The sequence below is a fragment of the Nomascus leucogenys genome, chromosome 2, assembly GCF_006542625.1.
Source record: "Nomascus leucogenys isolate Asia chromosome 2, Asia_NLE_v1, whole genome shotgun sequence".
Lineage (NCBI taxonomy): Eukaryota > Metazoa > Chordata > Mammalia > Primates > Hylobatidae > Nomascus > Nomascus leucogenys.
Window position 1 is genome coordinate 51,083,375 of NC_044382.1, and position 27,286 is coordinate 51,110,660.

General features: G+C 51.4%; 1 protein-coding gene across 4 annotated transcripts in view; it reads right to left on the reverse strand.

Annotated features, from left to right (window-relative positions):
- Positions 1-88: 88 nt before the first annotated feature.
- HAS3 (hyaluronan synthase 3) overlaps positions 89-27,286 on the reverse strand; it is a 29,366-nt gene continuing 2,168 nt past the window's right edge. Inside the window, exons 1-5 of one of the 4 annotated variants that reach the window (XM_030794795.1) lie at positions 12,371-12,696; positions 8,112-8,747; positions 4,198-4,299; positions 2,482-3,399; positions 89-1,584 (exon numbers count right to left, since the gene is read on the reverse strand). In XM_030794795.1, the coding sequence (XP_030650655.1) occupies positions 1,579-1,584; positions 2,482-3,399; positions 4,198-4,299; positions 8,112-8,747 (1,662 nt within the window). In that variant the 5' untranslated portion in view covers positions 12,371-12,696 and the 3' untranslated portion in view covers positions 89-1,578. Of the gene's footprint in view, positions 3,400-4,197; positions 4,300-8,111; positions 8,748-11,442; positions 11,544-12,370; positions 12,697-27,286 lie in introns of those variants that run through there. The other 3 variants (XM_030794769.1, XM_030794775.1, XM_004087293.2) reach the window with 3 other exon arrangements.

Below are 27,286 nucleotides of genomic sequence, written 5' to 3' on the forward strand. Positions count from 1 at the left end.
CCACCTGACTAAACTTTCTATTTTAAGTCCCTCTTTGGAAACTGGAATAAAGAGCTAGCTTTCAGTAAGTACAATGACGTAGTAGTTCCGAGATAACCAGCATATGTGAGAATCTTTATTTTGACAAATAAGTGCAGTATAAAAAACTTGACCTGAAAATTAAAAAAAAAAGGTAAAAATAAATATGTTTACAAATTATTGTAGAAACAATACAAAAGAGGATTCGAATTCTCAGTGAGGAAAAATCAAACTGTATCCAATTGTATAAAGGCTCTTCCCTTGTAAGAAATGGGGATAAAGCTGAAGACCCAGTTTGGTTTTGCTGCTGAAAAATGTACAAAATAACTTAGAAAAACCAGTCGAGGTCAAACGTTGTGAGCCCATTACCTGTACCTGCCTGTTTTTGATTTGAGGAAAGTTGATGACCACAGTGCAAGGCAGAGCTGATGGTAGGACAGCCAGGAGAGCCTGTCCTCCTACCTTAATCTTCAAGTAAATGCTGAAGAAAAACAAGCCCTTAGCGAAGTCTGAACTCTGCACTTGGCTGACCAGATTTCCTCCATTCTAATGCTCAAAATAGTTTACTTCTTGGCCAGCAGAACGATTGCCTGGATCAGCTGCCTTAGCAAATGCCTGCTGCCTTCCAGCCTTCATGGGTTGGGTCTGATGTCAACCAGCAGTCTTACCAGAAACTCGAGGTCTGTGTGATGTGGCAACTGTTAGCTACACTTGGAAAACCCTTGAGTTCATGGGAGATGAAGGAAAGCACCAGGGTTTGCCCATCTGTGGCTCAGAGCACACCTTGTGTCTTTGTAGGAAGCACTAGGTACACTAGAGGCTTGCCCTCTCGTCTGCTGTCCACCTTAGTGCTGGTTCTGCACGGGTTAGCTGGCCCCTCTGAGAAAGGACATTTGGAGGGCAAGCAAGCAACCCTTAAGTCAAAGGCTTAGTCAGGATCCCAGGTTTTAAACTCAAAACGCTGAGAACAGCCTGGATTGCAAGTCACTGGAAAATGGTTTCCCCTCATTCCCCAAAAGCAGCAGAGGGAAAACAGCCAAAAACAGCCTCAGGAGGCATGAGAGAGAAAGCAAGAACCTTAGGATGTAGGAACCAGTTTCATCTCCTAGTTTGGTTTCTGGAAAGAAGCAAGCAAATGCAGTGACTGTCACAACTTGGCTGTAAGAATTCCCTGGAGAAGCCACTGAGGAGAATGGATGGTCTCAAAGATAACCATTTTGGATTTGAGAGTTCACTTTGGGAACACTGAAAAGCTTTCCATGGGAGATGATTGTCAAGAACAGTAGCCTGAAAGTCACACATGCTAACCCGGCTGCCAAGGAATCCGTCCAAGCAGCTCCAAGATTGTAGCCAATTTGATCAGAGGCTCCTCATAGTTTCCATATGTGCTGAGAACACGCTTGCCTCCTGCTGAAGCTTCTGTAAGAGCCGGGGCTCCGCCCCAGTTGCCACCTTGAAAAACTTACCCATGATGATGAGGGTAGAAGAGGTGACTGCAGTGATACCTCAAAAAATGTGGCTTTGAAGAAAGTGAAGTGAGGAGTGTGTCTTAGCCTCAGATCAGAGCTGAATTTGAGAGGAATTCAAGAGTATACAGGTTAAAATACCCAAGACTTCACTTCTTTTCTGAACATGTTGGGGCTTAATCTTTTTATCTCCCCAGCAGAGATCACAGACAAGCTAAGAACCCATCTAGACGTCTGAGCAGTTTCCAGGTGGAACACCCAAGGCCTCTGTATTGCTTATGGCCTCCTTTAGCACCACCACAATCTCTTTGTTCCTCCTGGCAAACTTTCCTTTTTAATGTACACTTTTAAAAGCAGTTCAGTACTAACTCCCTGCTGGTTTGGCTCATCCCTGGAATGTTGATGTGGAGTGGGGTATCTCACATGAAGCACCATTCCTGGACCCTGTTTTCTGATGCCCAAAGATCAGGCTTCTGGGCCTTGTATCTCAGGCGCAATCTTATTGCATTGATGACTACTGAGGGGTGGGGTGGGGGTGACATACACTAACCGGCCCAGCTCGCTCAATAGAAATTCTCCTGCCACCTCTGGTTGTGTTCAGATGGGCTGGGAGAACCTCCTTCCACAGGTTGCCATCACTCAGGTACCTATCACAAGTTGCCACTGAATGGGACTTACTTGGTTTAGCGCGCTTCTGAGTGCCCTCTGGAGCCCAGGGGGAGGCTACTGCCTATGTGCAGATGCAAGCAGACAGGCAGTCTGAAAACACAGAACCCCCTGCAGCCCTGCACCTGGGGGATCAGTGTTGCCTCCTCTAAACAGAGCTGTCAGGCCATACTACATCACCGTTCTTTGCATTTTAGATTTGTCCTTTGGACCATTAAGAGACTAAAACACAGCACTCCCTCCTCCCTCCCACCCCGTCTTTTCTTTTCCATTCCCTTTCCCTCCCTTACCCATTGCACTTTACCCGCTCTGCTTGGGGGCCATGTCACACCTCAGCAAAAGCCAAGCTATACTGCTCCGGCTTCTTCCCACATCGTCGGGCGATGATGGCCAGATACAGCATGAGGAGGGCCACCCAGTAGCAGCCATACAGTATAGCCCCAGAGACAAGGAAGGCTAGCTCCGTCTCACTGAACAGGTCCTGGCAATAAGCTGTGTAGGCCAGCCCTCCCAGGAGAACTGCCACCCAGATGGACACAGGGATGAGGCCGATGAAGTTCACCACAATAGTTTTTCGGCCAGAGGTGCCCCAGCCAGACTTGTTGATGGTAGCAATGGCAAAGATCTTGGCTGGCAGAAGGCTGGACATATAGAGGAGGGAGTAGAGGGACATGAAGATCATCTCTGCATTGCCCCGAAGGAAGCAGGCGTAGGTGGCCTTGATAATGCCCACCAGCTGCACCGTCAGCAGGAAGAGGAGAATGTTCCAGATGCGGCCCCGGTAGAAAAGCTGTATAACCGTGGCAATGAGGAAGAAGGGGAAGAAACCCGTGACCACTGACTCGTAGGTCATCCAGAGGTGGTGCTTATGGAACCACAGAGAGTTGTAGAGCCACTCCCGGAAGTAAGACTTGCTCCAGCGGGTTTGCTGGTTGAGCCACCGGAGGTACTTAGTGGGGGTCTCTGTGAGGCACTTGGAGCGTGCGGTATACTTAGTTCGGTAGCCAAGGCTCAGGACTCGGTTGGTGAGGTGCCGGTCATCCCCGAAGCTGCACTTGCTGCCTAGGAACTTCTGATGGTACCAGTCCTCCAGGAACTGCTGGAGGAGGCTGTTGCGGTACATGCCCAAGGGCCCGCTAATACACTGCACACAGCCAAAGTAGGACTGGCAGGCCCGCTCCACGTTGAAGGCCATCCAGTATCGCACGCTGCTCAGGAAGGAAATCCATGAGTCGTACTTGTTGAGGATCTGCAAGGGAATAGAGACGCTGGGCCTCCTCACCTAAGGATGCACGTCCGGAGGACAGACATCAGAGACCACGAGGCCTCCTTACCATGGCTTCTGTGGCCCGCTGTTCAGATTCCTGGCCATTGGTTCCTTCAGAGCTGGGAAACCTGAGGCTCAGATTGCCACATGCAATCCCTGTCCCCAGCACCAGCTCCGCCTCCCTACTGTGTCATGTTATCTGCAGAGATATTCCCCACTAAGTGGCTCTAGCAGTCAAAGCCACCTTCAGTCTCAGGAGGCAGCCCGTGGTGGTGGCAGAGAAGGGGGCTTGGGAAGAATGCAAAACACCACCACAACCACCTGTCCTGAGCTTTCTGTGGTTGGAAAGTTCTAGGGGACCTGGGATGCTGCTTCAGTATCTCTGGCAGATTGGGCCCCTTATTCTTACTGTATTGACCACAGCCCTTCAGCCCATCCCCTAAGAGCAAGGGCTTCTCAAGGATCTGACTTTGGAGCTACTTGCTGCACCACCGGCCAAAAAGGAAGTACCTTCTAGGATGTATGGCCTCAAAATACTGTGCCCCTCCTGCAGTACAGACTCTTCTCCATACCTGTTAAGTGACTTCCCCTCATGTGGAAGAAGAGCCAGAAAGGGTTTGGGCAGCGAGGGGGGCGAGCTCTTTGGTGTCAGTGAAAACTGCCAGCGAGGAACCTCCCCCCAAATACTAGGAAGTCGACACCCATTTCCCAGGCATATCCAATTGGATTAGGAAAAAGAGTCCCGACCCCTCCCCATAGATATCCCTGGTCTCATCTTACTTGGACATCTCCCCCGACTCCCCCTACTTGGGGATCCTCCTCCAGGACTCGAAGCATCTCGATGGTGCAGGCTGGATCCAGCACAGTGTCAGAGTCGCACACCTGCAGAGGGAGTACGTCATCAGCCCATTCTGACCTCAGACCTGCACACCCCACGCCCCCACCCCACTGCCAGGCTGCTCACTGCCTGAGAGACATAACCCCTTCTCACGTGACTCACTTCCAGCCTCTAGCTAAGAGATCTGTACTACCAGAAGGTGCCAGAGGTAAAATGAAAGTTAGTAAAAGTGTTCAGCTACCAGACTTGACAGCCACTAGGCTGAGAGGGAGCAACCTTGAAGACAGCAGGTGCCAGGCGTGGAGAGAGAGACATGCTTAGCACTGGACACAAAAAATTCCTCTGGGGTCCTTCAGCAGAAGGGAAACATGTCACTGAAATCAGATGGCAGGCACAGTATGGTGGCCCAGGACTAACAGGCTACATGTGGCCTTAAGTGACCCCACAGAGTTAACCACAGGGGTCCCCGCGTCAGCCTCTGACCCCTTGGACAACCTGCAGCCCACTGGTGGTTACCAGACTACCTACTTGCAGGCACCTCTATGAGACCAGTAACAAGGCTGCTGGCCTCTGCACCCTCAACAGACTCCCTTGGCCGAGCCTCTCAGACCAGGGCACGGTATGGCTGAGGGCTCCCCCTGGAGGCTGCTGTGAATAGGCATGGAAGCTGCAGCAGCTGCCTCCAGGCCGACCCCAGGGCCAACTGCCCAGCTCTTGGGAGGCTTATGGCCTGATTCTAACAGGTGGTCTCATTATGAGTTGAACCCAGGCCACTAGTTGCCCTAGTGGCTGACTCCTTTTCTGTTTTCTAAAAAATTACTGAAGTACAAAGAATCCAGTAAGCATTGGCCAGGAGAACTGGTTTACAGACCTGATTTACTCTGTGGTCACTGTTAGGACAGCAACGAAGAGATCCACAGATAAACCAAAACCCTGTTCTGTAGAAGCCTAAGATCCTTGTATTAAAGTTGCTGAGTAAGATTCCTGCAGGAAAGGAGGCTGCCTCTGACACCACAACCCCACCCAGCTTTCTCTATGTTGGAAGACAGGGTGGCCACAGATAAGCAGTAGAAGGCTAAGGCGGAATCAGAACAGCCTCAGCACCAGGCTGAGTCCCTCATATGTGCTTCTTCCCACCTCCCCACCAGGCATATCCTTACATCCTGGTCCATGCCTGGGAAGGGCCCAGGAAGCCTTAGGCCAGACTCGCAGAGCCTCCTCCACTTACAGGCCAAGACTCCCAGCACTGCTGCTGTTGCTGCTGGTCTCACTGCTCCTCCGTGCCCCTGCCCTAGCCCATTCTTTATATGCTGCTTTGCTTCCTTCAGTCCAGGGATATCTTTCTAACTGAGCAAGGTTAGGGGAAGAGGAGCTCTCGTGCTGCCTGGGTTTCCCCACTGGCTGGGGCAGAGTTCTGCCTAGGAGGGAGAGAGACCTCCGCAGCAGGCGGTTAGAAGACAGGCTGAGATCCAGCAAGCGCTCACTGGCTCTGGCCCAGGGCGACCTTATGCAGTGATCCCAGGGCCATAAAGAGACAGCTCAGGTGTGTGAGCCTGTTTGCTGATCCACCAGAACCCAGATGGCCAGGAAAGGGAGATGGCGGGGTGGGGTGGGGATGAGATCCTATGCTTGAAGGGAATAGATGACAAAGTCACTGTGGCTTGAGCCTGTGCCAGGCAGGGCTCAAGGGGTCTCCCCTAAGCATTTGGGTCCCCAGGAAAGTTTCACAAGGTCCCATGACCCCAAGCGAACTGCAGTCAAACAGCCTGCTAAGCTCTCCTCACTCCCTCCATGACTGAGGAGGTCCTGGGCCTAGGAAGCCAGAAAAAGATAAACATATAAACCCTCATGCAGAGACAACTGTCAAAAAAGCCAGACACGCAATCTGAGTGAGCTAATTTTAGGTGGGTACACCAGAGAAAACTTAAATTGTATTAGAGGACTCAAAATGCTGTCAGCAGACTGAGTTGGTACACAGGTGGGCTGGCAGGACAGCCACTGTGCCTTCAAGCACTGATTAAGTGATGGGCACCACCCTGCTCTGGCAGGCATGGAGGTCAGAGAACAGTCAGGAAGAGGCAGCGTGGATGCCATCAAGAATCCTGGCTTAGGCCAGGCGTGGTGGCTCACGCCTGTAATCCTAGCCCTTTGGGAGGCCAAGGTGGGTGGGTCAGCTGAGGTCAGGAGTTCAAGACCAGCCTGACCAACATGGGGAAACCCTGTCCCTACTAAAAATGCAAAAAGTAGCTGGGTGTTGTGGTGCACGCCTGTAATCCCAGCTACTCTACTCAGGAGGCTGAGGCAGGAGAATCACTTAAACTTGGGAGGCAGAGGTTGTAGTGAGCCGAGATTGTGCCACTGCACTCCAGCCTGGGCAACAGAGTGAAACTCTGTCTCAAAAAAAAAAAAAAAAAAAATCGTGGCCTAGAAATCCAGGGTCCTAGGGTTTCTACTTTGTACTGAAAGATGTGGTCTTTAATCTTTTCAACTCTTGAGTTTTTTTTTTATTTGAAGATGGAAACCATATCAACCTAATACAATTTCCAGGCTTATGTCAGTGATTGCTTTGACCAAAGCTGGGCAGGGTTTAATCAGGGTCCCGCCCCTGCCGATGCTCCTACAAAATGAAGCTAGTCATTCGCACCTGTCTCTCTCACCTCCCAGACATGACTTTGACACTAGGAAGAATGGGACTTTTTGGCCATAACTAGAATTTTTTTTTTTTTTTTTTTTTTTTTGAGACGGAGTCTTGCTCTGTAGCCCAGGCTGGACTGCAGTGGCGTGATCTCGGCTCACTGCAAGCTCCGCCTCCCAGGTTCACGCCATTCTCCTGCCTCAGCCTCCCGAGCAGCTGGGACTACAGGCGCCTGCCACCATGCCCGGCTAATTTTTTGTATTTTTTAGTAGTGACGGGGTTTCACCGTGTTAGCCAGGATGGTCTCGACCTCCTGACCTCATGATCCGCCCACCTCAGCCTCCCAAAGTGCTGGGATTACAGGCGTGAGCCACCGCGCCCGGCTCATAACTAGAATATTTTGAGTGATTTTGAGGATGGTTTCTTTTGCACTTCACCATGCTTTCTTATGAAGAGGTTCAGCCCCACATTGCCATTGCTGAGGCAGTGCTGCATCACAGGTAAGAGAAGACTTGAGACGGCCTGGGCGCAAATCCCGGCTCTGCACCCTACTAGCAGTGGGACATTAGGCAAGTTACTTAGCTTCTCTGTGCTTTGCTTTCACCTTCTGTGAGTGGAGATAATAGTACTTCTCCTTGGGAGTGTTAAGAGGATTAAAAGGGCTAACATGGAGCTGGATGCAGTGGCGTATGTGCCTGTAATTGCGGCTACTAGGGAGGATGAGGTGGGAGGACTGCCCAAGGCCAGGAGTTCGAGGCTATAGTGCATATTGATCATGCCTTTAAATAGCCATTGCACTCCAGCCTGGGCAACATAATGAGACCCTTTGTCTTTAAAAAATAATAATAAGGCCAGGTGTGGTGGCTCACTCCTTATTCCCCAGGAGCCATTCTCCTGCCTCAGCCTCCCGAGTAGCTGGGACTATAGACGCCCGCCACAACGCCTGGCTAATTTTTTGTATTTTTAGTAGAGATGGGTTTTCACCATGTTAGCCAGGATGCTCTTGATCTCCTGACCTTGTGATCTGCCCGCCTCGGCCTCCCAAAGTGTTGGGATTACAGGCGTGAGCCACCGAGCCTGGCCACCTTATTGCCTTCTTAAGTGCAGAGGTGTGTGCACAACCCAAGGGACCTAGACCAGACCTCAGATTCTTGGCGGAGAGTTTGCCAGGCTGTCCAGACTCGTCCCCGTGTACACACGCTCCTAGGGAGGTGCCCTTACCTGGATGTAGTCCACCGAATCGCCGAGGGCCTTGAAGGCCGTGTACATGACCTCGCGCTTGCCTCCCCACTTCTGCATGATGCACGAGAAGGTGCTGGCCCGCACCACGTCCCGCACACGGTCCATGCCCTCCCGCAGGCTGGCCTCCGTCTCACCCTCGCCTGCCTCATGGAAGTTGCTGCGCCACACAAAGAAGCCGGCCTGCTCGGTGCCACCCAGCACCTCATGGAAGATGTCCAGCATGTAGGCGTCCTCCTGGCGGTTGCCATCCACCACCATGACCACCTTGAGGTCAGGGAAGGAGATGCGCTGGGCCGAGCGCAGGCACTTGCGCAAGTAGTCAGGGTCCTCCTGGTATGCGGCAATGCACAGTGCCACCGAGCCCCGCCGCGGGGAGGGCAGCTTCAGGGCTTGGCCGGCACGCCGCATGCGCCGGTGCTCCAGGAAGGCAAACAGGCTCTGAATGAGCAGGTGCAGGCCCAGGATGGCGCCATACAGGCCGAAGGACAGGTAGTGCTTTTCTGTGTGGATGAACTGGTAGCCCGTCACATAGGCTGCGAGGATGCCACCCAGCACTGCCAGGGCAAACAGGCTGGTGCCCACCACACGCAGGGCTGTCGTCAGCTGCACCGGCATCTGGCGGGAGAAGGCAGGAGATGGAGGGTCAGGCAGGAGGCAGCATTTCCGGTCCGTGGGAGCATGGGCGTTCTCTGTTACTAGTGGACATGACCCACTAATCAAAACCGTTACTGCTTACTGAGCATAAGACTTGGTAGACTCAGAAGCCAGACTACTGGGGTTCAGATCCCAGCTCTGCCACTTGATGTCTGTGCCCCCTTAGTCACGTCATCTGTAAAATGTGGGTTGCAGGACTAACCTCAAGGCATCTTTGAGGGTTAAATGGGCGACATATACAAAGCCCTTAGTGTAGCACTGGGGTAGACAAGCCAAGGCCCAGAGGGTCACGTGACACCTGGCTGGTGGGTGGCAGAACTGGGCTCTACCTGGCCCAAAGCGCTGAAGAGGTAAGCTTCAAGGGGGTGAGCCTGAGGCAGTTCTGGGCACCTGAGGGCCAGGGAGGCAGCCAGTGGCCTAAGAGCTTCCACCTACCCTGCACCCACTCCTGGAGGGGATATTCACCAGTAAAGCGCAGCCACCAATAAGACCCAAGAAGAAAGTGCAGGAGCAAAAGAAACAGCAAACAAAGGGGCATTGGGAAAAAGCAGCAGCTTCCCTTTCTCAAGACAGTTATTAGTCAGAGAAACTTTCCCTGTGTCCTCCACTTTCTCACCTTTTACTTGAGAGGCAGGAAAGAAAGGGAAAGCAGAGGGAGAGTCAGACCAGGAAATGCAAGCTGGGGAACGGACAGCCTCCTAGAGCCCAGGGCTGAAGAGCGCACAGGGAACTGCAGCCACCACTGCAGCAGCCTCCATGGTGGCTGCCTGGGCATCCCATCTGCTTGGTCCTAGTGCCCGTGCAGCATGCGTCTCTGTGCGTGTCCCCCTGCCCAGCCACTCCTGGAAACAATGCCCGGTTTCCATTTGCAACTAAGTCAGGGCTCCTAACATCTGCCCTGTTGGAAACAGCTGTATTTTATAAGAAGAGCCCAGGACTTGGCACTAGAGACTTGGGTTTAAGACAGCACTTCTGCCTCCTGGCTGCCTGACCTTGCCCCCGTTCTCTGAGACTTGGTCTCCCCATAGCACAATGAGAGTTCTAATGGATTCCTGCCTCATGTCTCAGGTAAGTCATTTCCCTATAAACGGAAACACTTCCGGCCCCGAAGAGCTACCCTAGTGGTGAGGCTGACTGTGGTTTCCTCCAGAGCAGGTGGGGAGGGGGATGTGAGGGAGGGGAAAGAATAGGTGACAAGGATGGCTGCCGGCCTTCCCATTCTGACCCACATTATCTTCTCTCAGCCACCTGCCTGATCTAGAGAACCCCATGTTCACTGAGGTCTACAGACAATGATGCCTCACTTTCAAGCTTTCTCCAACTCTAGGTCTCAGGAAACGGAGCCCCCAAAACAAACACACTTTCCTGTCGGGACGCCTCTCACATAGAAGGGGCGAAGAACACGCAGTCACTGCCTAAATCGACCTGAGACTCCGGCACTAGCAGCCCTCCAGCAGCGTTGGCCAGGAAAGAGCTGCTGGCACTCTAGCCTCTCCGGGAAGCGCGGCCTCCGGGCGCTCTGCCCCACCGTCCCAGGGAGCCCGCCGTGTGCTTCCTTCACAGGACTCCCAGTCCTCCCTGTTCCCACCCTACTGCTCGCGCCTGCGGCCCAGGAGTCCCCAGGCCTGCATCCGCAGCCCAGGAGCGCCCCCATTCCCCTCCGGAGCTTACATGCTGAAGGGGTGCGGCGGGACCCCCCTGCCTGCCTGCGCTCTGGGTAGGGGAAGGGGGCGCCAAGGCCAGCCCGGCAACCTGGGCGCTGGCGCCCCGCCTCGGTGCAGTGCCGGAGGCGGCGCCCACCAGGTCAAAGCAGCCGCGAACGCACTCGCCACGCTTCTCATCCCCGCTCGAGCCTCGCCTCCTGGCAAAGGCGGCGCCGGCCACACCCACGTGCCGGTTTCCCACGACCCAACTGGGAAGGAACGGAAAACCCAAGGAATCCTAGTCGGACCAGGCCCTGCTCTTCCCGGAACCCCAGCTACCTTGGCAAAGTGTGCCTGTAGACAAAGGCGCATCCCCGGTGTCGCTGGCCCTCTCCTTCCCTGGGCGGGACCGCTCCCCCGCAGGAATTAGAGGCATTACCCAGGTTACTACCCCCACCCCCAAATAGAGGCCCCCAAAATGTTCCTCAACCAGATACCCCACGTGCAATCAGGCGCTGGTGCAGGCTGTGGTCGAAGTTCTCCTGCCCAGACCTGGGGCGGGGGGCTGTGTCACCCCAAACCGGCAGAGGCTGTGGGGTGATCCTACAGCCTGGACCGCCTCCTCCTCATGCCCTTCACTCATCCACGGGAGCCCAGCCCAGGCAAACTAACGCGCATTCGGCTTTCAAGGGCACAAGGTTGGGGGCGCTCTCAAGTCCGGCTCCCAGGGCTACGGAAGGAGAACCCCCAGTCAAGGACGCACGCTTCTCCATCCAGCCTCCAAAACTTTGAGGGGCTGCTGGTGTGCAGCGTCTCTCCCGCTGACAGGTGCGCCCCGCGGCAGGGCCACACGCGGCAGCGGCATGGAAACTTGTGCGCCCAGCGGGGCTCCTCCTCTTGTGCCCGGCCGCCCTCCGGGCCCCTCCAGGCCGGCCAGGGGAGGGGAGCCCAGTCCCCCGGACACGTGCTGCCGCGCGGCCCGGCCAACCCGCAGGAACGTGGGCGCCTGGTACCTTGGTGCCCGGACAGGTGCGAACCCCCGGCAGGTCGTAGGAGGTGCGGGGGAGGGGTACCCCAACCAGCTGGGAGCCCCGCACCGGCGTCCGCCTCCTAATTCATTCACAAAACAGGAGCCGCCGGGGAGGAGGGAGGCGAGGCTGGATGAGGAGAGGATGCAGGAAGAAAGGGAGGAGGGGTCAGTGGGGAGGGGGCTGCGGGAACGGCCGCCGGGAAGCCCGGGGCTGCCGCCGCCCCCAACCCGCCTCCCCGCGCCGGACGCGGCGCCCGCAGGGCTGGGAGCTGGCCGGGTGCGGGGGTCTCGGGGAGAGGCACCCCTGCCGCCCGGCGCGCCCCGGCCTCGGCGCAGCCCCGCGCGGCCCGCCCCTCCTGTGTGCCGGCCGGCCCGCGCTCACCGTGCCGCCGGCTGCCGCGCTCCGGAGCTCAGCAGGCCCGTGGTGGCTCCATGCCCCTCCTCCCGCTCCGCTTTGCGCCGCCGCGCGCTCCGACTGCTGCCTGCCCAGCCGAGCCGCCCTTAAGTACCCGGCGCGTGCCCGCCAGGAGAGGCGCCTCCCCCGGCCCTGGGGCCGGGAAAGTTGACCAGAGTGGGAGGGTCCCCGAGGGAGCACCCCCGACCCCGCGCGGTCCCAGGGAGCGCCATGAGCTGGCGCTCGGCGGGGACGCCTAGTCTCGGGTGGACGCGGCTCCGGCTCGCAAGACTCGCAGCCCCTGCGCCCTCTCCGAAGCTGGGTCCCCCGAGTGGGGCCGAAGGCCGCGCGGCTCCGCAATCGCCCTGGGACCAGCTGACAAGGCGAGACGGTCATTGGGCTCAACCTAGAACCTGAAGCGTCGTTAACTTTCCAGATACCACGCAGGGACTTCCAAAATTGTTACTCTCCCTCCCCGCCCCCACGCCCCGCTCTCTAACCCGCAAAACCTACTCACCTTGCAAGGAAGGCGAGCTGAGAGCACTCTTCCCCGACTTCTGCACGCAAAGGGGCAGTTCGCTGTCTAGGGGGCTCCCTAAAGCCAAGGCAGCAAAACCTTCCTGCTGGCAAGAAAGAAGCGCAGAAGAGAATTGTCAAATGTAAAAAGGCTGGTCAAAGAAGGTGTTAACAATTGTGACAGCTTAGCTTTGAATTCCGCAGTGGGGCGCTGATGACTTTAAGGAGGTTTGCAAAAGCTGCAAATGGTTTTGTAGGAACCTTGGAGGTTCCGGTGTCTTAAAGCCAAAACAATTCCTCCTCTTCTTTTTCACACCTTTATTTCCGACATCCATGACCTCCTAAATTCCCAACTGACCTTATCAGCAGTAGTTTTAAGGTCCCTAAAAGATGGTGCTAGACTCGAGTAAAGTGAGATGAAGTGAGTTGGGGTGCACTGGGGTGGGGTGAGATCGAGGAGGGGGGAGAGTTGTTACCAGAGACAGAAGTTTAGAACCAGCAGAAGGCGCTGAGTTTTTACATCTCAGGAAAACTTGAGGCCGGGCGCGGTGGCTCACGCCTCTAATCCTAGCACTTTGGGAGGCCGAGGCGGGCGGATCACGAGGTCAGGAGATCGTAGACCATCCTGGCTAACACGGTGAAACCCCGTTTCTACTAAAAGTACAAAAAATGAGCCAGGCGTGGTGGCGGGCGCCCGTAGTCCCAGCTACTCGGGAGGCTGAGGCAGAATGGCCTGAACCCGGGAGGCAGAGCTTGCAGTGAGCCGAGATTGCGCCACTGCACTCCAGCCTGGGCGACAGAGCAAGACTCCATCTCAAAAAAAAAAAGAAAAAAAAAAACTTGAAGAGAAATTATAATTAATAACTACTAGTTTTTTAAAAATAAGTGGCCGGGCGCCGTTGCTCACGCCTGTAATCTCAGCACTTTCGGCATTACTGGCACCATGCCCGTAATCCTGGCTACTCGGGAGGCTGAGGCAGGAGAATCGCTTGGACCCCGGAGGTGGAGGTTGCAGTGTGCTGAAATCGCACCACTGCACTCCAGCTTGGGCAGCAGAGCGAGACTCCCTCTCAAAAAAAACAAAAACAAAAACCAGTTTACCTGCTTTCCAAATACACCTGATATAATTTCTATCACTTCTTCCCAAGCTGCAACAAATTTATAGGCACTTGAGCTGCAGTCTATAAACTTCTCCTCTCAGAAGTTTTAGGGGCTCAGGGACTTGCCTGCCCACCATTGCTCAGTCTGGGCCACAGAGCTCACACCTCAGTCCCCGCAGGCAAGCAAAGACCCAGGCACACCTACTCCACACAATCCCATCTTACATTATTGGCCAGGCACAGTGGCTCACACCTGTAGTCCCAGCACTTTGGGAGGCTGAAGATGGAGGATCGCTTGAGGCCAGGAGTTCAAGACCAGCCTGGGCAACAAAGCGAGACTTCCCCCATCTCTACAAAAATTAAAATTAAAAAATTAGCCAGGGCCGGGTGCAGGCTCACGCCTGTAATCCCAACACTCTGGGAGGCCGAGGTGGGCGGATCACGAGGTCAGAAGTTAGAGACCAGCCTGGCTAATATGGTGAAACCCTATCTCTACTAAAAAATACAAAAATTAGCCAGGCATGGTGGCACGTGCCTGTAGTCCCAGCCACTGGGAAGGTTGAGGCAGAAGAATCGCTTAAACCCAGGAGACGGAGGTTGCAGTGGGCCAAGATTGTGCCACTGCACTCCAGCCTGGGCAACAGAGTGAGACTCCATCTCAAAAAAAAAAGGAAAAGAAAAGAAAAAAAAAAACATTAGCCAGGCATGATGGAGTGCACCTGTAGTCCCAGCTACTCGGGAGGCTGAGGCAGGAGAATTGCTTGAGCCCAGGAGGTCAAGGCAGCAGTGAGCTATGATCAAACCACTACACTCCAGCCTGGGTGACAGAACAAGACCCTGTCTCAAAAACAAATTCCTGGACTCCAGCAGCCCTTCTGCCTCAGCCTCCCTAGGAGCTAGTCCTATAGGCATGCTATCCAGCCCAGCTGCCAATGTGTTTTGAACTTCAGATGGCCTGAGGGGCCCTACCAGAGCCATTCCTACTTACACAAAGATGGAGAAGAAGCCTTAGGTTGGTGGAGGGGAGGGCTCTAGAGTCTGCCAGTAAGCCCTAGTGTCTTCATCCCAGAGATGGGATTGCTACGTGGACTGATAGGAAGTTTGAAGAGATTGACCGAAGGTAAGTGCTCAGTAAGTGTTAGTTAACCAGAGAGAACGTCCTTTGCCCATGCCACGGGTTCTACATGGCCATCCCTCTAGAGCACTCAGTGACAGCAAGTTCAAGGATCAGTGTTTGAATAAAAGAAGACTGCCTGGCCGGGTGTGGTGGCTCACACCTGTAATCCCAGCACTTTGGGAGGCTGAGGCGGGTGGATCACCTGAGTTCAAGAGTTCGAGACCAGCCTGGCCAACATGGTGAACCCCATCTCTACTAAAAATACAAAAAATTATCGGGGCGTGGTGGCAGGCGCCTGTAATCCCAGCTACCCAGGAGGCTGAGGCAGGAGAATCACTTGAACCCAGGAAGCAGAGGTTGCAGTGAGCTGAGATCGTGTCACTGCACTCCAGCCTAGGCAACAAGAGGGAAACTCCATCTCAAAAGAAAGAAAGAAAGAGAAAGGGAGAGAGAGAAAGAAGGAAAGAAAGAAAGAAAAAGAAGAAAGAAAAGGAAAAGAAGGAAAGAAAAGAAAGGAAGGAAGGAAGGAAGGAAGGAAGGAAGGAAGGAAGGAAGGAAAGAAAAATGTCTTCTCTTTTGCATTATGAACCCCGGAGCCCTGGGCTACCTCCTGCACACCCAGAGGTATGACAGACCCCTGGAGTTGCTGCAGACGAAGATATCTCTGATCCTTCCTCCTTCCCAGATTTGCAATCTGCAACATCAGAGAAAATAAGCAGGGGCTTGGCAAGGGCAAAAATGAGTGCATCAGCCTGGTGGAGAGCAAACACTCCATTTAGAGGCTCATCTCCCTGTGGAGAGAGGGCCTCATGTGGCCAGGTGCTCTGTTGTCAAGAGAAGCCAGAAATCCAGATTTTGTATGTGAAATCTCCTAATTTTTTTAATCATTGGTAATTCAAATGTTGAAGGAAACACACACACACACACACACACACACACACACACACACACACACACACTCTGCAGGCCAGACGTAATGTGTCTGAGTCATATCCAGCCAACTGGCTACTTGTAAGTGACCTGTTTAGAAGCCCAAGGAAAGGAGAAGCCAGTTTGGAAGGATCCCTTCTGTCCTCACTCAGCAGCAACATGACTTCTCTGGGTGCAAGTTTGTCTCCCTGGGGCTGGGCCAGGATCATCTCATGCCTAGTTAGTTTCTTAGACTCCAACTGTGTCCCAAGGCTTATTGCCCTGCTCAAACTGCCAGCTCCACGGAGTTTTTCAGGTGGTGGGGCTGGTTCAGCACAACCTCACGAGTCCATTAAAACCTCCTAAACCAACAGTGGGTCCAGATAGAACCTCATGAGGACAACAAACACCCTGCCCGTACCAATTAATTGGCTTTGCCCCCTAAATGGCCTGCCCTAGGGAGCACTCTTTTTCTGAACTGCAGGGCCAGGGACCTGGTGTTATCAGGCAGATAAGAGAGTCTTTACCTTTATGGCAGTCTATGCCAGGGAGGATTTTCCTGTAATTAGCATCCAGTTTGTGGTGTCCTATTTGCATTCATCCCTTCATGGGGAGGTGGGGAGGGGTTTCTTTAAGGGGCTGCTACAATCAAGCTCGAGTTTATCTCTGCTTACCACTGGGGATTTAGAAATAGGGCTAATTCCACACCCAATCACTTAAAAACATGAATTCAGATGTTGCTGAATTGGCTTTTCCACAGGTTCCAGAGGATAAGCCTTCCTATTTGGCTCAGTAGTAGAAGATTCATGCTGCACTTACAACACTCATTTAACAAATGCTGAAGCCCTGCTCTGAGTAGAGAACAGTGCTTTGGCACCTGGAGATCTCGGGCTGGTCCCTGCCGTCTAGAACGTTACCCATTTTGAGGACAAATGTGCTTGAGAGTACAAGTATAGGCCGGGCGCAGTGGCTCACGCCTGTAATTCCAACACTTTGGGAGGCCGAGGCAGGTGGATCACGAGGTCAGGAGTTTAAGACCAGCCTGGCCAACATGGTGAAACCCCGTCTCCACTAAAGATACACAAAATTAGCCGGGTGTGGCAGCGTGCGCCTGTAATCCCAGCTACTTGGGAGGTTGAGGCAGGAGAATCATTTGAACCCGGGAGGCGGAGGTTGCAGTGAGCTGAGACTGCGCCACTGCACCACAGCCTGGGCGACAGGACGAGACCCCATCTCAAAAAAAAAAAAAAAAAGAGTACAAGTATAAACTGTACAAGGCAGTTTATAATTAAATATTGATGAGAGAATCCAACATGAAAAGTTTGAGGATTTCAGGAAAGGTCTCTGTGAGCTGGAACGGGCTGGGCAGAGTTTCATGGGGAACCTGAGCTGCTGTGTAGAAAGGGAAGAACATTTTAGGTAGGAAGGATAGCTTAAGTACAAGGCCAGGTGTAGGAATGGGGGACGTGTGTTTAGAGGACAGCCAAGAGAGGTCAGGGTGGAAGAAGAAATCTATGCTAAAGTTCCACCAGCCTGACCAACATGGTGAAACCCATCTCTACTAGAAATACAAAAATTAGCCAAGCGTGGTGGCACATGCCTGTAATCCCAGCTACTCAAGAGGCTAAGGCACGAGAATCCCTTGAACCCAGGAGGCGGAGGTTGCAGTGAGCCGAGATGGTACCACTGCACTCCAGCCTGGGTGACAGAGTAAGACTTTGCCTCAAAATAAGAAATAAAAATAAAAATAAAAATAAAGGAGCTTCCAGCAGGACCTGCTGTGTAGGAAGTGCCTGTTACCCTCTAGCTGCTGTGAGGAGGAGGATGCTAGGGCCGGAGCGGAGGACCTGGAGTGACCAAATAAGGAGTTTGAATTGTATCCAGTAGGTTATGGAGAATTACCGAACATGTCTGAGCAAGATAGGAGTAGACTGCAAGTGCTGTTTGGGGAAGGTTGGGCTGGCAGCATTTTGGGGTAAGGACTAGGAATGGGGTATGGGAGATCTGTTAGGAGGCAGATGGAACAATAAAAGACTGAGGAGAAGCCGCGAATGAGAACTGTGGGTGCTGCCTTCTGGAGGTGGAGGTGAGCGCAGGCAGTGACAAGGAATAATACTAAACGAGTGCCTTGCACACCAGGAATAATCCTCCAACACTGGAGGCATAACCAAGAGAAAAGTACTTGACAGTGCGGAGAGTTCAAGGGGGCTTTCTCAAAGCTTTGTCAGGCTGGAGGTAACTGAAGCTGACAGTTCCACAAAGATTTCACCTTTCAATGAAATTTCAAATCCAAACTCACGAAATGCTCAAATATCCTGCACCCGTAACTTCTCTGTCATCGCCAGTGCCGGAAGCTGCAGAGCAACTCTGCCAGGACCCAGGTGCTCCTTCATCGTCCCACAGTTCTGCTCCGCTGTCTCCTAGTGAGTGGCTTGAGCAGGGGAGGCGGGAGGAGGGGCATCCGAGCTCTATAGGCTGCCCCCTCACCCTCTGCCCTTACGCTTCACTGCTCCTCCCTGGCATCCAGCCCATCACTTCCAGCAAAGCAAAACAGAATGGAGGATGGCAGCCAAGCTACCCAGGCTGCCTCCAACCCTCCAAGTTTCATCCCCATCCACTTTCCCTGTGCTGACCACCATGAAAACCTCTTGAAGCTAAGGAGGACCAACTGAAAATGGCTCCTGAATAGCAGCAGGTTATGTTCCCCCAGCTGCCCAAACAGGGTTTTCTCTTCAAGGCGGCTTCAGCTGCAATGCTAGTTAATACATAATTCAAAGTGGAAAGTGTGTGCCTTGACTACAGCAAGGCAGCTACTACCAAACAAAGTTATTCTTTCATAACTTTCCCCTCTTACTGACAAGCACTCTGTAATCAGGACCATTTCCAGGTGCTATGTTTGAAGAAGCAGGCTTAAGGACTTTCCTGTGCTGCCGTTAGAATGGTTCGATTTTAACTCCAGTCTCTCTCTCCTTTGATGGAAGAATCGTTTCATTTCAAATTAAGGGGCCTCTGCTCTGCTGGAGGCAAAGCGGTCAGTCCCTGCTAAGGGGCCAGGTTCTTTTATGCTGGCTTGAAGGTCAGGATTAGGAGGGGCACACTAGACTGATAACCGAGTATCAAATCAGACCTGGAGATGCTTTTCTCAGAATCCTAAACAGAAAAAGCTCTTCCCAGCCATCTTTTTTTTCTCTCCCTCCCCTAGGGGAGTGCAGAAAAAAAAAACCCAGAAGGCAATTTTCAACACTTATCTATCTTTTTGGTGGAATACTGTGCAGCTACTAAAAAATATGTTCATGAAGACAATGGAGGAATACTCCAGACACCTATGATGCAGTGTTAAGTAATGAACAGGAGACACAATTGTTATGTATGCATACCTGCATTTACGCTGTTGTTTTCTTTAAAATTGTATGAATTAGGCTGGGCGTGGTGGCTCACGCCTGTAATACCAGCACTTTGGGAGGCTGAGGTGGGTGGATCATGAGGTCAGGAGATCGAGATCATCCTGGCCAACATGGTGAAACCCCACCTCTACTAAAAATACAAACATTAGCTGGGCGTGGTGGTGTGCACCTGTAGTCCCAGCTACCTGGGAGGCTGAGGCAGTAGAATTGCTTGAACCCGGGAGCAGAGGTTGCAGTGAGCCCGGGAGCAGAGGCTGCAGTGAGCCGAGATCGTGCCACTGCACTCCAACCTGGCGACAGAGCAAAACACCATCTAAAAAATATATATATATATATGAATTAAAGGCAGGTGAGAAGTTCACCCAAATATCAAGGTCAGGTTTGATCATTAAGATCAGGTTTAGGCTGGGCACAGTGGCTCACACCTGTAATCCCACTTTGGGAGGCAGAGGCAGGCAGGTCACCTGAGGTCAGGAATTCGAGACCAGCCTGACCAACATGGAGAAACCCTGTCTCTACTGAAAATACAAAATTAGCTGGGCATGGTGGCGCATGCCTGTAATCCCAGCTACTTGGGAGGCTGAGGCAGGAGAATCACTTGAACCTGGGAGGCGGAGGTTGTGATGAGCCGAGATTGTGCCACTGCACCCCAGTCTGGCCAACAAGACTGAAACTAAAAAAAAAAAAAAAAAAAAAAATCAGGTTTAATAATATATTAATAGGTTTGATATTAAAATCAAGTGGTAGAACAATGGATTTTTTCTCTGAAATTTCTATTAATAAGTAAAACAATTTTGTAATAAAAAGATATTTTAAGGCCAGGCACAGTGCCATGTGCCTGTCGTCCCAGCTACTCAGGAGGCTGAAGTGGGAGGATTGCCTGAGTCCAGGAGTTTGAGACCAGCCTGGACAACATAGAGAGACCCCATGTTGTAAAAAAAAAAAAAATGAAGATAAATTCTGAGTCCACAGGATTTCCTTATAAGCCGGGGCAGGGTGGGGTGCAGTCTCTATCATATATGGATTCATGTGAAAAAGGTTTCACAACCTCAATTTACGATGAAAGCAGTAAATAAAGTGGGAGGGCCAGGATTTAGGATCACTGGTAGCCAAAACCGGAGTGATTTCCTTTATTTAAATTCCTCCCACTGTTCCTTTGAGAGAATTTAGCAGGGAAAGGCGGAGTCTGCAGAGCTAAGCCAGCTCTTCCGGCACCTTTGAGGGAATTATAAAAAGGCACGTGGCTTGGCTGGCACACCCCAGCCGGGGCAGCCCACACTCACCTCCTCATCGAGGACCACAGTGGTCCTGGGCAAGAGGGGGAGGCACATGCTAAATACGGCTCTAGGATTCCCCTAGAAGGAGGCTTTTCCCTGAAGAAAGGATTTCCAAGCCTGGTGATGTCAGCAGCAATGTCCTCCCACCCAGGGAAGTCCCAGGGCGAGGTTCTCTCCTGTGCGCATTGTAAGCCTACTCCCACGCAAGTGTCTGCACCACACACGTGTACAGTTATGTGACACAAAATGGACACACAAGTGCATACTCTTTCCCAGACTAGTGGAACACAATCCCCGTCTACACTTAAGGTAAGCTTGTTCCGAATTTGTTTGGCTCTTTTTTTTTTTTTTTTTGGAGACAGAGTCTCGCTCTGTCACCCAGGCTGGAGTGCAATGGCCTGATCTTGGCTCACTGCAGCCTCTCCCTCCTGGGTTCAAGCAATTCTCTGCCTCAGCCTACCGAGTAGCTGGGATTACAGGCACCCGCCACCATGCCTGGCTAATTTTTGTATTTTTAGTAGAGACGGGGTTTTATCATCTTGGCCAGGCTGGTCTTGAACTCCTGACCTTGTGATCCATCTGCCTCGGCCTCCCAAAGTGCTAGGATTACAGGGGTGAGCAACCACACCCGGCTTGTTTGGCTCTTGTTACTATAACATCAACCATAATTCTTTTTTTTCTCCATCTTGCTCTGTTGCCCAGGCTGGAGTGCAGTGGTGCAATCACGGCTCACTGCAGCCTCAACTTCTCGGGCTCAAGGGATCCTCCCACCTCAGCCTCCTGAATAGCTGGGACCACGTGCCACCGTGCCCAGCTAATTTTTGTAGTTTTTGTAGAGATGGGGTTTCACCATGTTGCCCAGGCTGGTCTCGAACTCCTGGGATCAAGCAATCTTCCCACCTCAGCATCCTAAAGTGTTGGGATTAGACTGGGCGTGGTGGCTCACATCTGTAATCCCAGCACTTTGGGAGACTGAGGCGGGCAGATCACGAGATCAGGAGATCAAGCCCATCCTGGCTAACATGATAAAACCCCGTCTCTACTAAAAATACAAAAAATCAGCTGGGCATGGTGGCACTCGCCTGTAGTCTCAGTTACTTGGGAGGCTGAGGCAGGAGAATTGCTTGAACCTGGGAGGCGGAGGTTGGAGTGAGCCGAGATGGCGCCACTTCACTCTAACTTGGGTAACAGAGTGAGACTCAGTCTCCAAAAAAAAAAAAAAAAAGTGTTGGGATTACAGGTGTGAGCCACTAAGCCTGGCCTCACAATTCTTTTTTTTTTTTTTTTTGAGACAGAGTCTCCCTCTGTCATCCAGACTGGAATGCATGGTGTGATCTTGGCTCACGGCAACCTCCGCCTCCCGGGTTCAAGCAATTCTCCTGCCTCAGCCTGCCAAGTAGCTGGGACTAGAGGTGTGCACCACCACACCTGGCTAATTTTCAAAAAATATTTTTAGTAGAGACAGGGTTTCACCACATTAGCCAGACTGGTCTCAAACTCCTGACCTCAAGTGATCCACCTGCCTCAGCCTCCAAAGTGCTGGGATTACAGGTGTGAGCCACCATGCCCGGCCATGTCCCCACAATTCTTTTTTTTTTTTTTGAGACGGAGTCTCACTCTGTCGCCCAGGCTGGAGTGCAGTGGCGTGATCTCTGCTCACTGCAGTCTCAGCCTCTTAGGTTCAAGCGATTCTCTTGCCTCAGCCTCCTGAGTAGCTGGGATTGCAGGCACGCACCACTGTGCCAGGCTAATTTTTTGTATTTTTAGTAGAGATAAGGTTTCACCATGTTGGTCAGGCTGGTCTCAAACTCCTGACCTCAAGTGATCCACCTGCCTCAGCCTCCAAAGTGCTGGGATTACAGGGGTGAGCCACCGCGCCTGGCCATGGCCCCACAATTCTTAATTGTGCTGGCACTTCTGCTTTGTCTTCTTTCTTGATGAAAGACATCATTAGTCATTGTCACACAGGAGGTCCAAAGTTAGACCCTTTATAAAAGCAGTTAGAGCAAAGCTGAGGGTAGGGGCCATTCCTATCAGTGCCTTTGTTGGAGGGGACCCCCTGCCAAAATATGTCCTACTTGCAGAAGTTAATTTTTTTTTGGCTAGGACCCCCACTCCCCGACTTTCTTTTCTCATCAGATAAGCCAATGTAGTGATTCCCATGTCTGGCAGGGTGTTGCACAGTAGACTTTGAAAACCTGTAGAGCTTTTTAAAAACCACGAATGCCTGGAACTCATGAATTTAATCAGAATCACTGGGGGTGGACCCGAGGCTTGAATTAAAAAAAAAAAAAAAAAAAAAAAATTCCCCAGGCAATTCTATTCTCCATCCAGGGTTGAGAACACAGCCTGAGGGTTTTCCTCAGCTGAGACTTACAAATGCATTTCTGGCACCGAGAGGCCAGTCAAGAGCCAGCCAGTCAGGCGGTGAGCTCTAGAGCACGTAAGAGTGTCTGTCCATTTTCCTCCAGCACCAGGCCTGCCACGGTGTTGGCACCTGTTTAATTTACTGACCTTAAAAACTTAACAATGGGCTGGGGGCAGTGGCTCATGCCTGTAATCCCAGCACTTTGAGGGACTGAGGCTGGTGGACCACTTGAGGCCAGGAGTTCGAGACCAGCCTGGCCAACATGGCGAAACCCTCTCTCTAATAAAAATACAAAAAAAATTAGCCAGGCGTGGTGACGCGCACCTGTAATCCCAGCTACTTGGGAGGCTGAGGCACAAGAATCCCTTGAACCTGGGAGGCATAGGTTGCAGTGAGCCGAGATTGTGTCACTGCACTCCAGCCTGGGTGACAGAGCGAGACACTGTCTCAAAAACAAAAACAAAAAAGTTAACAATGGACTAATGAGCTGTCAAGTCAGAAGGAACAAAATAAAAGAAGGAAGGATGTGGATTTGAGCTGGAAATTAGGAAGGAGAGCCGGGGAGAAACAGAGGAACAGGATCACATGGACGAGATGAGTCCCCAGGTCTCTCCGATACACCTGGAATTAGATTTCAACAACCGTTTTGTTCACTAAGTTGCTGTCTGCCTTTTTCCAGAACTGTGAAAAACCCAGCCAGCCCTTGTCTGTAGGAGGACAGAGCTGTCAAAACAACTTGGATTCACTTTGTTTTCTAAAGGACAGAACTTCTGCACTGTGGGGCTTTCCCCACCCAAAGACATGGGGAAGGGTAGTCTCTAGAGACTCAGGAGGGGTCTGAGCTGCTCTCTTTTGGGGAATGGAGTCCCCATTACTCTGTCTCTCACACCGCCCTGGTCTTGTCCACAGAGAAAGACCCACAACTTAGCACCTGTCCTTTGAAATCTCGGAACAGCAAAAACCTCAGGTCTTTGAAACATTAGCATTCCCATTCTCTTCTCTTCATAGACAGCCTATTTTCAGGCTGGCCCTTCTCTAGGATTAACATGGTCGCCAAGTTTTGAAGTTTTGAAGGTGGTGTGTGGTCCAATGAAGGTGTGTGTGTGTGGTGGGGGTGGCCCTAGAGACTCTGGGAGTGCAGAGCAGGCTGCTTTGTTCTCCCCAGCGCCAGGTGGCTACCTGTGTGTGTGATAATACATTAGAAAAACCCCACCCAGTAGCTCTTCTGAGCTGGCTCCTGCTCTTAAGGTAGACAGTAAAGATGAAATCTGACATCATTTAATAAACCACTTAAAGGCCCAGTAGCTTTCCTAGTTCTCCAGAAGAGGTGCTCCTGTGCTCCGGCACCACACCTGCTCTGCAAACCACTGTCTCCTGAAATCAACAGCTCCTGCCCTCAGCCTCCTGCAGCTCCGTGCTGGAGTTAGGGGCTGGCCAACTGATTGACTTTTTATTTGCAATAATTGACCTCTCTGGACCTTATTTTTCCCTTCTCCAAAGAGGGCCATTAACCCAGCTTCTTTTTCCTCTCTCAAGGAATGGTATGGGAATAGAGCTATTAATGTATTTATGCTTTGAGCTTCTTGCAAGGAATAACTGTTAAAAATGATACACTGTAGGCTGGGCGCCGTGGCTTATGCCTGTAATCCTAGCACTTTGAGAGGCTGAAGTGGGCGGATCACCTGAGGTCGGGAGTTTGAGACTAGCTTGACCAACATGGAGAAACCCCGTCTCTATTAAAAATACAAAATTAGCCGGGTGTGGTGGCACATGCCTGTAATCCCAGCTACTCCGGAGGCAGAGGCAGGAGAATTGCTTGAACCCGGGAGGTGGAGGTTGCGGTGAGCCAAGATCACGCCATTGTACTCCAGCCTGGACAACAAGAGTGGAACTCCGTCTCAAAAAAAAAAAAGATACACTGTAGGCTAGGCTCAGTGGCTCATGCCTATAATCCCAGTACTTTGGGAGGTCAAGGTGGACTGATATCTCGAGGTCAGAAGTTCAAGACCAGCCTGGCCAACATGGTGAAACCTCATCTCTACTAAAAAATACAAAAAGTAGCTGTGTGTGGTGGCATGCGCCTGTAATCCCAGCTACTCAGGAGGCTGAGGCAGGAGAATCGCTTGAACTCGGGAGGTGGAGATTGTAGGTGAGCTGAGATTGTACCACTGCGCTCCAGCCTAAGTGACAGAGACCCCGTCTCAAAAAACAAAACAAAAAACAAACAAAAATGATACAAGGTTATTCTGAGAATGATATCTGAAAATTGAAGCCCTGCTTATAGGAACTGGATGGGAAAGCAACAACCTTCAAAGAAGACATTTCTGGAGTTCATGGGAAGACTTGCTACATTTTCTATGTTGCACATTTGCCACATGGCTTTCTGCCTCCTCTGTTCCCAGGAAGGCAGTCTTAGATGTTTACTATCTTGGCCACTCTACAAACGAAGCCTTTCCATAAGCAATTTACCAAAGCTGCCAAAGTGCAGGAGCAGGTGGGCTGCGGAGCTTTCACACACCTCCTTCCAGCTTCTGGGCAAACTACAAGGTCAAACACAAGAGGTATAACAAATTTTGGTGTCTGAGGTTGTTTCTGTGGTTGTTTTCCCAGAGATTATTTTGCTATGTTGCCCAGGCTGGCCTCAAACTCCTGGGCTCAAATGATCCTTCTGCCAAGGCCTCCTGAGTAGCTAGGATTACAAACCACCGTGCCTGGCTTGAGGTTGGGTTTTGATGTACTAGGACACTCTTTTGAGGCTATTTGGGTTAAAGCTTAAGTTGACACAGGTGTTCCATTTAAACAAGCAGGGAATCACTTTTTTTTTTTTTTTTAGACGGAGTTGCACTCCGTCACCCAGGCTGGAGTGCAGTGGCACGATCTTGGCTCACTGCAACCTCTGCCTCCTGGGCTAGTGATTCTTCTGCCTCAGCCTCCCGAGTAGCTGGGACTACTGGTGCATACCACCACACCTCACTAATTTTTACATTTATAGTAGAGATGGGGTTTCACTATGTTGGCCAGGCTGGTCTTGAACTCCAGATCTCAAGAGATCCACCTGCCTCGGCCTCCCAAAATGCTGGGATTACAGGCGTGACCACCACGTGGGAACCACTTTCTTTATCGACACTTATACTAAGAACAGATTTTAACAATTTGGAAATACAGTATCTATGTATCGGTAGTAGCAAGCACGGTGGGAAAAAGCACAGCCTTTGGAGCCAGACTGCTTGGGTCCAGTACTGATTTGGCTGCTTCTTACCGGCTATGTAATCTGAGGCAATTAGCCTCATGTGTGCCTCAGTTTTCCTATCTGTAGAACAGGGTCATAGTAAGACCCATCTTACAGGCCCAGTGTGAGGGCTAACGGGATTAATATGTGTCAAGTGCAGAGAAGGGCATAATAAGCTTTTTAGAGTGTTAACTGTAATTGTGATCTTGACATACAGTGATGCAGAGGTACAACCATTCAACCTGGGCTTTCCAGATGAACCCAGTACTTTAAGGGGTCATCAGACCTTATGTCCTAAATCTGGTGTGGGAAATATAGTCATTATTCTAGGGACATTCCAAACCCCATGAGAAGGCATACCCTATACACTAAGGGCAGAGTCTCAGAGATGAGAAACCTCTTTTAAATAGACCTGCAGGGGCTCAAGATTTCTCTCCCAGATGACTACTTATAAGCCACTAACTAGTAATTATAAGCCACTAATTAGTATTTGCACCTGGGACACGGCTGCTGGTGGGTGTAACTTGCAAAGCATATTAGCGTGTCCCTGTTGGTGGTTTTGGTACACAGAAAACTCCAGCCCTGAAGATTTCCTAGTCCTGAATTATTTAGAGAATGGTATCAACACTGCTTTGAGACTGAACTTGCATTTCATGGGTGTTAAAGTCAGCTGAGGGTGGGGGAATGTAGATTGGTGCAAACTTTTGGGGGGACATTTGGTACTAACATTTGAAATGGTTATATGCTTTTGATCTGGCACTCCAACCTCTTAAGACCTATTGCATAGAAACATTTCGGTATGCAAAGTTATGTTTGAGAATCATTGAAAAACCATTGGAAATTAGAAACAAGTCAATGGAACCATCAATAAACAAATATATAAGCTGCAGTTTACCCAAACAATGGAAGCCATGCCATCATCACAAAGGAAGAGATCTGTGAGTACTGATATGAGTGTCTCCAAGGTATATGACTCAGAAAAAATGATGCGGGGCACTATTTGGGGTAATAAAATATGGTAATAAATAAAGATCTAGAGGGATTTTGCACCAGTTATCAGTGCTAATCTTGGGCAGGAGTTGAGGTGAGATCGTGGGAATTTTCCTTTCTTTGGAAATATGGTATCTCTTGGGTAGCAGCAATGCACAGCGTAAAAAGCACAGCCTTTGGAGCCAGACTACCTGGGTCCAAATACTGGTTTGGCTACTCCTTACTGGTCATGTAATCTAGGCAAGTAATTTGCCTCTTGTGTGCCTCAGTTTTCCCATGTGTAGTCATAGTAAGACCTATCTCAGAGTGTGAGGGTCAAGGGAATTAATATGTATCGTGCTGGGTGCAGTGGTTCACGCCTGTAATCCCAGAACTTTGGGAGGCCGAGGCAGGTGGATATTTTGAGCCCAGGAGTTTGAGACCAGACTGGGCAACATGGCGAAACCCTGTCTCTACTTTTTTAAAAATACGAAAATTAGCCAGGAGTGGAAGCATGCCCCTGTAGTCCCAGCTACTCGGGAGG